General features: G+C 38.1%; 1 protein-coding gene across 1 annotated transcript; it reads right to left on the reverse strand.

Annotated features, from left to right (window-relative positions):
- Positions 1-5,100: 5,100 nt before the first annotated feature.
- On the reverse strand, positions 5,101-9,336 carry LOC140231760 (uncharacterized). The gene is made up of 4 exons (XM_072311910.1): positions 9,121-9,336; positions 8,910-9,066; positions 7,947-8,243; positions 5,101-5,324 (listed from the first exon to the last, which is right to left on the reverse strand). Exons 1-4 carry the CDS (start codon positions 9,334-9,336, stop codon positions 5,101-5,103), a joined length of 894 nt encoding a protein of 297 aa, XP_072168011.1.
- Between the last annotated feature and the right edge of the window lie 278 nt (positions 9,337-9,614).

The raw sequence follows: 9,614 nt of genomic DNA on the forward strand, positions 1-9,614 counted from the left end.
TCTTATATTCATATACTCAATTGTATATAATCGTTACTCATTATTCCCTAACCATTAAGTTGCTTAGATATTACACACGGAAAACATGACTGCTAACCAAAATTGATTGAAGGATAAAGACAGTCAAAAGACATAACCCAGGACAGTATGTCAGTGTCACCTTTTGAACTTTAACTCGTAATGTTCAGGTTTTCGCATCATAACGCATGAAGTAAACTTTAATTTTTGTACCCTGAAAAGCAGCAAACATAATCACGTTATCCATTCTTTGACATTAAACGGGCTACAATTCTACACTTAAATTTTGTCTTTAATCATGTTTGCCTAGAAATCGTTTGTCAATGTTTTCGTTTGCGAGACGGTACGTCTGTTTGTATCAGTGTGTACTCGGATTGCTTGTGTGTGTGTCTGTAACTGTGGTTCTGTGTGTGTGTGGGGGGGGGGGAGGGGGGGGGGGTAAACACTTGTGTTTATGTTAACTCCTGAATGTAAAATGTGAACGTTTACAGAAAAAATACACGAATGACTGGAAAATCACACCGGATAGAGGTATGAGACGAATATGAATGAAAATTTAACGAAAATGATTTAAGACAAAAGACGAAATCGATCCTGCTTTTTTGAGTGCTGCGAGTGAGACTGTCGAGTTTGAACTGTAAATGACGAAAATGTATGCTAAATGACTAAATTGAATGGATTTCATCTAAAAATGAACGACGAAAGACGAATTTGAAAGTAAGATTGGCCTATTCCCGACGTCCTGCGACGAAATTGAAGTAAAAAATTGTGAAATTGAATGAAAAAAAGTCTGAAAATGAATGGGAAAACCTATAGTAAGCTTGGGGGTTTCTTACAGGAAATAGAGACAACAGCAGCAAACACTTTCCCCTGCATGTGGAATACCTCCGATCTCACGCTGTGGTCATGGCATAATTATTATAATACAAGTTTACTAAAATATTTTCGCTTTGTTTGATATCCGTGCAACTTCGCCAAGGCCCTGAATCCAGAACATAAGTCTTAAATGCCTTTCACATCCATTATAACTCTGATGGTGGACGTCAGCGTATCTATATCCAAAGGGGAGAAATACGTATGCACGCATAACGAGTTCCCAATATCAGCTTAATATCAGGGTTGCTTCATACTGGAAACTGTGGTGTTTCTACTCGAAGATCACACAACACGCAAGCAAAATACATGTACTACAAAGTCATTTATCTTGAATTCTTCCGCCAGAATTCATCTTAATACCGAGACATTAGCTGCTTCTTTATCATAATCACAAATCGATATCAGTAGTCATTATTCTACACGGGATCCGCTGCTCCACCGGCAGTGACAGGATTTTAAACAACACTTACTGCATAATAATAATAATAAGTAATTTCTTTTATAGCGTATATCTAGTTATAAACTACCCAGAGTGCTTGCTGCTCTCTCCAGTATAATGTTAAAGAAAATAGAAAAAAGAAAAGGTACAAAAAACAATACAATACAATATCATACAGTGCAATACCATACAAGGCAATGCAAAACAATGACAATGCCTATAGGAAGAATTAAGAAACGCCTTATTATAATGATAATTATAACAATACAGATATGGAATATTTATAATGCCCTTTCACCAAGTTTGAGTGCTTAAAGGGCATGAAAAATCTCACACACAGAATAAAAGAAAGAAATAGAGGAAAGGGAAAAAAATTTTGTAAGAAAGAGAAAGAAAGCGTGCTATACATGTAGGACCTATAGTGCACGCAATGTTTTGGACTGGGAGATATCACGCTATTGCTAAGCTGACATTTTAACATTGCATTGGATCATTGCTTAGGCGTATCGTATTGTGCATGCAATCGTCTTTGGATTGGATTGTATAACTCCTTACAAAATCTAAGAATCGACGGGAGAAACGGCTGAAGATCAAATGTCATCCAATGAGATATATTAGGTTTGATCAGAGTCTCCTTGACTCGACAACAATAGCTTATTAAAGTCGACTATGCTAACTAATAATTTCATTTTGTAGTATGAATGCAAATTTTAACAAACAAACTCTGGACTTTGGACTTTTATTTTCTCTTTTTTTTTAAAACACACGTGCTCTATATATACAAGGCAGAACAGAAGGAACTAGAAATGTCGCTATGGCGACTGGTATGCCTCCGCCATAATGCATGATTCTCCTAATAGGTCTATAGTACATGTGGACAATGTGTGATTACATTATCACAAAATTGGCAAAATATTAAAATGACATGTTTGTCACAAATGTATCGAATGTTCACCTTCTTTGACCTATGTTTAATTGGATGAATAGGAGAGCATGTATTTGGGGATTTAAGAACTTTGACTTGACTTTGACCCTTTCATAAGTTTACGCACTTATGTAATTTTCAAGGTATGGAGAAAAGGTGCAATTTCTGTATTGAACAGTAAATTGTCATCATTTTCATCTGGCCTTTGATTCATAAGAGAATCACTGTCAGGCAGAACATATGTACTGTTTCAAGACAACTTGAGAAACTTCCCAGATATGGAGAAAGAAGTCAGTTCAGCACTTTCACTTGATCTTTGACCTTTTGACCTTTGACCTTCTTAGCAAAAAAAAAAATCCCAGAGAATCTCTAGTGGGTTATACATGCATACATCAAATCAAAAAAAAAAATAATAATCCTGCTGGCATTGCATAAATATAAGAAAAATAGTAAAATTTTGAAGTATTGCCCTTGACCTTTGACCCCTGACCTTTGACCCTATGAACCCCCAAATTCAATAGATAACCACTGCCAGTCAGTACACGCATATATACTTTGTTCCATAAAAATACCTTGAACAATTTCCAAGATACAGAGAAAAAGTGAAATTTTAACATTTTAATTGACCATTTGACCTTTGACCTTTTGATCTCATGACCCCAAACTTTCACCAGAGAATCTTAATCGGATAATACATGTATACACTAAGTTTCAAGAAAATATCTTCAGGCATTACATAGATATGAGGGAAATCGTGAAATTTTAAGCATTTGACCTTGACCTTTTGACCTTTGACCTTGAGCATGTGCACCCAAAAGTTGATAGGCACAACTTCATCCCCTAATACACATACATGCAAAGTTTCATTAGGATACCTCAAAAGGTTTTGATAGTTACCCGGTCCACAAAATTCATTACGGACGGACGGAAGGACGGACGGAAGGACGGACGGACGGAAGGACGGACGGACGGACGGACAACCCGAAAACATAATGCCTCCGGCACCACTTCGTGGCGGAGGCATAAAAACAATCTGCACGCAAAGCAATTCACACGGATTACTACAGCAAGTTAGGAATGCATGATGGTCAGTTCCGAGTTGGTGTTGACAAAACATCATTATTTTTAGCTTGTCCAGAGCTAGTATTAACGAGTTAGGTTTTTTTCCCACATATACATATACACGTATTCTACCCGACAGAGAAGTAATTACATAAAGCTGTACCTTGGCCTCATGTCCGTAGACACAGGCAGCACGTTACTTTTCAACAAAATCAACAACTAAATCCAAATTGATACCTTTGTAAAGAGTAATGACATACGTTTTTGTTCTAAAAACTAAAGACATCTGCTTCGAGACTTTCAGAAAATCCCACAAAATCAAGCAAGGAAACTTAATTCTGACATAAATATATGTATACATGTATCGTTTCCTTTTCAGGCTATAATACAAGCAACAGTTACAATCTTGCAGAGGCAGATGGATTGCCATTCGTGTTAGGTATTTTTTAAAATTACATATGATTTTTGGCAATTCGAAGAAGAAGACAGACAAAATGGAACTTATTCATGAAAGTACAAGGATACGAAAATTCTATGGTAATGGATCAATGTTCGTAAACAACCTTTTCTGTCATGGGGCAACTGACCAAAATGAATAATCATAAAGATTTCGACCTCTTTAAGGGACCATGCTGGCCAATTAAAGCCGGGGAACTACCTAGAAAATCATTATCATATTTTATAATTATTCGGTATCGGATAGAGTCCCACTTTGATATTTCAGCAAAAACATCACCTCGTGAATGGTTAAAATAATATTATTATATTCTTCTCTGTACAAAAATTACTCACAAAAACATTACTTCAGAAAACAAGCATCAACTCTGCCATTGAATCAATATCAACTTTATCAAACTTCAAAATTGAACTCACTAGCCTAATCAATAGTTACTTCTTTCATGAATCATTAGATCAAAATGGAACAATTTGATCAACATTTTTTGCTAAGCATGAGAAATTTGTATGGTCATGATGGTCATTCTAATTTACATACGTTTACATGTGATTTTGATTGATAACCCCATATAATCAGGATTATAGTGAGAGCCTGTGAAATTTAATAATTCATGAATCATAGTTTCTAGCTTAATAATAATAATAAAAATGATAATAATAATAATTATTATTACCATTATTATCATTATTATTATTACCATTATTATCATTATTATTATTATTATCATTATTATCATTGTTATTATTCATTTATTTATTTATTTTGCGCTATCAAAATCCACTCTGTAGAATGCTCAAAGCCCATACATAATACATACCTCTGTGTCTGGATACCGTACTTCCCGCGAGCACTGACAGTGCTCATTCTCCACTCCCTGCGGGGAGCATTCCTGTCAGCCGCAGCCATTTTACAGGCGCGCAACTTATGCTGATAAACTTGACATTCACACCCTACTGGGTACCCATTTATACTCCTGGGTGGACAGCAGCAATGTGGATAAGTGCCTTATATAATTGCTGAAGGGCAAACGTGTCGGGCTTCGTGGGGATCGAACCCACGAACCTATTAAAATCACGTTCGTGTGATTCAGAGACGTGCGCTCTTATCACCTCGGCCATAACACCTCTATTGTCCATTTCTAATGAAACCTTCCATTGTACTATGCTTTCACAACATACCAGCCCATCTTTGGTAAATGCAGTTGGCAAAGTGAGGAATACCCTTCACTGGGCACCATTGGTGAGTAGACCCGTCTCAATCGTGTACCAGGAGAGAGTGCATAAGAATAATTAAGTTATGACGTTTCCATGGCATCGTCTCGTCTCAGAGGGACGGAAGTTTAGATGCGTTGATGATGAACTCTTCGAGTTGGAACCAATCTGCAACATCCATGTCAAGTTGTGTTCCTAGGTTACCGCACATCATGACCATCGAGGCCGCCTCGAACGTACTCGGCTGGCGGGTCTTGAAGTTGGTCATATGGAGTCGTCGTGCTTCTGATGTCATCGGAGGAAAGTCGTGAGCAATTACAGCGATTTTCTCTCGACCTATGACAAGAAAAGCAGACAGAGATGTATAAGAAATCGAAGAAGAGGAAGAAAACGAAGAAAGAATGTATACACTGTTTTCTGTTCAAATGTAGCGAACATTACGAGCTACCCCCTCTCCCTCCCGTCCCACGCGCATTCACTGCACCAGATATACAGTACAAAACTCTTGCTTTCAGTGAGAGTTGACCCATAACTCCGTGCACATGTTGCAATTTATATGTTACCCTTTCATCAAAATAACAGTTTGCCTCACATCTGTACAATGGGGTGAAGTCGTGCCTCATAATAAGCTTTCTATGGAAAAAAATATTCATGCTGCCTGAATTTTCGCTACACGATGAAAAGACCGCAAGTGCGCAGAAGCAATCAGCTGTGACAGTCCCCGCACTCGGACTTTCATAGTAGTATATAAAGCAATTTCGTTTTCCGACTAGGACGGAGGCATGGGGCATGGGGACAAGATCGTTGGTTGGCTGGATGGCTGGATGGCTCACTCCTGCCCACCATCGGGATCGAACGCTATTTTGGCCGAGTACCGTACTCGTTTTCCCCAGGACGGGACGCGGACGGGACATATCTTGAATTTGACTATGCGCAGAAGCAAATTTTGCACACGGCACACTCAACTACTGGTCGTGCTTGCGAAAACTCGCTACGGAGTTAGACGCATGATAAAACAAACTTAGCAAGCGCCGCGGCAAAATGAACATTCGTATATAAGATTAAGATGGCTCTTCCGGAAGTTGTAACTTACGCCTTCACAGGGCGTCATCCCCCTCCCAAATTTCAGTAAGAAACTTAGCTTTGCCTCTACGGCTTCTCTTCTTGGATTTGACTTTGTACCAAATTGTAGAGGTCATAACAAACGAAATGGGAATGTCTGAAACGTGTTCTTTCAAAAACTTGACACAGGCATATTTAGATACTGATTCACGTGTCTTCCTTGACTTCCATATCTTTGTATAGAGATTATGGTTCCTAAATTTGAATATGATTATTTTTCAGTTATCTACAAACCTCCATGCAATTCTAAGCCTGTTTTTTATTACTCATTAGAAATATCGTACTATTAAAATCGACTGCTACTTCACCAAAGGCAAGCGATGCATTACTGGAAAATTAAAAGACACTCAGTTATCGCTTTTAGAAAATCCATGCTGCACCGTCCTTATACCAGTGTCTATAAAACTCAAATTACGGTTGAATATGGTATATAATGAATATAATATGAAATTATGCAGTCACTATCACATAGAGTTAATTAGATATCCACAAATATCTATTAAAAGATGTAGAAATATAAACCTATTTTCATCGCATTGATGAAAAAAAATATTCTCAAACTCTGCTAGCTCATTATTTCTTTAAAGGAGATGAATCTCGGAGGTCAGTGACCATTTCCAGTTGTTTCTGAAAGGTCTGACACTAAGTATTTCGAAGTTGCATTATTTTGTGTTTGAGAAAATATTGTGTGGTTTCCCTAATACACGTCAAAATGATAATTATGATGATATATCAATAATATGTCATACAGACTGCTTTCCACCATGTTGTGGTGCCAAAAGCGCTCCACAACTTGCAAGAAAGTACCCACGTCGTAAGGAGCAAACCCGTCTGTACAGCTTGCAAGTACTTAAAGAGGAAATCCAGTCTAATAAGTCTGATAAAAAAAGAGTAATAAGGAAGTTTCCGAGCTTCCGCCCGAAAAAAAAAACAAAAAAAAAAAAACATTGTCTGGCAGAAGCTCGGTGGTCTATAGTGGACATGACGCCTGTCTGGAGATCAGGAGGTCGTAGGTTCGAATCCTGCCAGAGTACGTACGCCCATGATTTTTTTTTATAATTATTTTATCATGCCTACTACTGAAACACTGATCAATGCCGTGCTTATTTACGTCGATGTAGGGCAATTTGTCTATCGGTTACAATGAAATATCTCGACGGAAGAATTTCTTGAATTTCAATAACATTGTAAAACCCTCACAATTTTCCATTGATCGTGTACCAAAAAAAAAAAAAAAAATGACGAGAATTCAATGTTTCTGTCTTTGAAGTCCGAAACATGACGGAACTTCAGAACAGTGTTCAGTTAGATGGCCATAATTGCGTTTGATCGAAAAACTGGAAATTTCAACATTCACTGTACAAACTACTAGTATATTATGGCAAGCTGTGAGGGAATGACATGCTCACTTTGCCATTTACATATTTATATTGACTGTTCAAGAACTGTTCCCCCGAAAGATAGCGAAACTTTAAAATTTCATAACCTCCTTATTTTTCATCCGATTTCGATCAAATCTATACCATTGAACTCGTAATAGGCCCTATCTTACTCTTTCTTATCAGACTAACTTATATTTGGAAAGGATTTCTCCTTTAATGCCATTCCTCGGGGGGCATTCCAGCCTCGTGTAGGGTGAATATGACGCTCATAAAACTGAAGTCAACATAATTACATGTACAATAGCATTCACAGTATATGCAGGAGTTCTCATTCTAAATTTAGGCCTATGGGTAAAGAGGAGCATTGTGGGTAATTTAAAAACCCTTCAGTGTAATGAGTGTCGTGACAGGGCTTGAACCCTGCGTGAAACCTTTCTGCCTATAATCTGCTTACCGATAGTCCTTCTGGCATTCGACAGAAAAACGTCGTAAAAAGCGTCGGGCACGTCCGTGACGGAGAACCGCCGGAATTTGATGGAACAGCAGAGGATCATGACGTCGATTGTCTGCGGGGAGAAAGTGAGTGTGTCCAGGCCGTGTTCAGGTAGCTGTAGAAACGTGACATCTCCTAACGGGAGTGACTGTTCACCTTGGGCAGCTCGCAACCTCTTCATCAGGACGTCTACGGAGGATTCATGGGATTGCGTCATTACAGTAACCGAGATTGGACGGTAAGAGAAGCCGAGAACTGCTGTGGACTGTAGTGAAATGCGAAAACATGTAATATGATTTTTTCGGACTAAAAACTATCAAACAGTAGTTTCCATCTACCAACTTCTGTCTTGTTATTAATGGTATATTAATGTTATGCATCATGTTTACTACACATGTAAAGTCATTGTTGTTTTAGATATGGAATATACATTTTAATGCATGATAATTTTATGTCATCGCAATAGTTTTACTTTGCTGTGTTACCAGAGTAACTACAGGGCTACGACCGGTAAGGCCCATTATTGTTAATTTTATCCATTATCTGTAGATTGCACGTGGATTAAAATCTAGACTAGGGAAATGAAATATCAACTTAATATCGGAAAATGACCCTCACTCTATTGATTTTTTGTTTGATTTTTCCCCCTGTAATATGCAAAGGTGGGTACTGGGTTACAATCACACAATTAATCTTTATACACTGTGAAACTTTATCGAATAGTTGGGGAGGGTATCGAAACGGAAGTAAATGAATTCGAACAAAAATATGTTTGCCCCCCGATACGGAGGACTTCTGTAGCAAGCCAAGCGAGAAGATTCACAATTATTCCATTACTCTACTTTCTGCTCGACTTATCTCCCCATTCCATAGTCATACACGAGCGTTCATTAATTTACGTTTTTATATTTTGCAAGGTTTCACATACTGTTGTGCTTACCAGATTTCGGATCCTAGATATAAGGAAGCTCAACCAGCCACTTAAAGCTGTTGGTAGTGACAGATTCCACGCTCCCTGATCGACGCCACTCGTGGCAGCTCCTGTTCCTTCTTCACGGTGTTCATTTTTCTCGTGCTCTCTCTGTCGTTCCGCATTTGAGCATGTCCCTTCCCAATCACTTTTAGTAGTGTGCACATCTCCACTCGAAAACGATTCCACGGCATTGTAAAATTCCTCCTGAGAGTCAACACATCTGATTTTCCTTGACCGTTCGTGGTTACTGTTTGATGAGCAATTTGGTGTTTGGGGTGCATCGTAGTATTTCTGTGAAGGGCTTGGGTTAGGACCCCTCTTTCGCCAAAATGACCAACTATCGTCTCTGGATTTCTTTTTATTCTTGGACTTCGGCATGTTTTACTGAATGGATTTTTAAGAGAAGAGAGACAGACAGAGACAGTCCCTGTGATTTCAGCAAAATTTTACAACATTAAAGACATATTGACTAAATTTACCATAATACGTTGCAAATCTTTGCCTATCACTTTTCAATAAAGTGTTACCTTGAATATTTCTACTTAAGGCGACATGCGGTAAATTGAGCAAACACAAGATAACTTGTTTATCATCGTTCAATCAAAATATTTCAATCAACTAATTTACTTTTTTAAAATTAATTTCTACTGATTCCC

The sequence above is a fragment of the Diadema setosum genome, chromosome 8 (assembly GCF_964275005.1).
Source record: "Diadema setosum chromosome 8, eeDiaSeto1, whole genome shotgun sequence".
In the NCBI taxonomy this organism is placed as follows: Eukaryota; Metazoa; Echinodermata; class Echinoidea; order Diadematoida; family Diadematidae; genus Diadema; species Diadema setosum.

Bases quoted from the DNA above. Each gene is read 5' to 3' on its own strand.
- LOC140231760 (XM_072311910.1), bottom strand. From the start codon at position 9,336: ATGCCGAAGTCCAAGAATAAAAAGAAATCCAGAGACGATAGTTGGTCA. The intron at 9,067-9,120 runs GTGCACACTACT...GCGGAACGACAG, and splicing joins AATCGTTTTCGAGTGGAGAT to AGAGAGCACGAGAAAAATGA. The intron at 8,244-8,909 runs GTGAAACCTTGC...TACAGTCCACAG, and splicing joins TCTGGTAAGCACAACAGTAT to CAGTTCTCGGCTTCTCTTAC.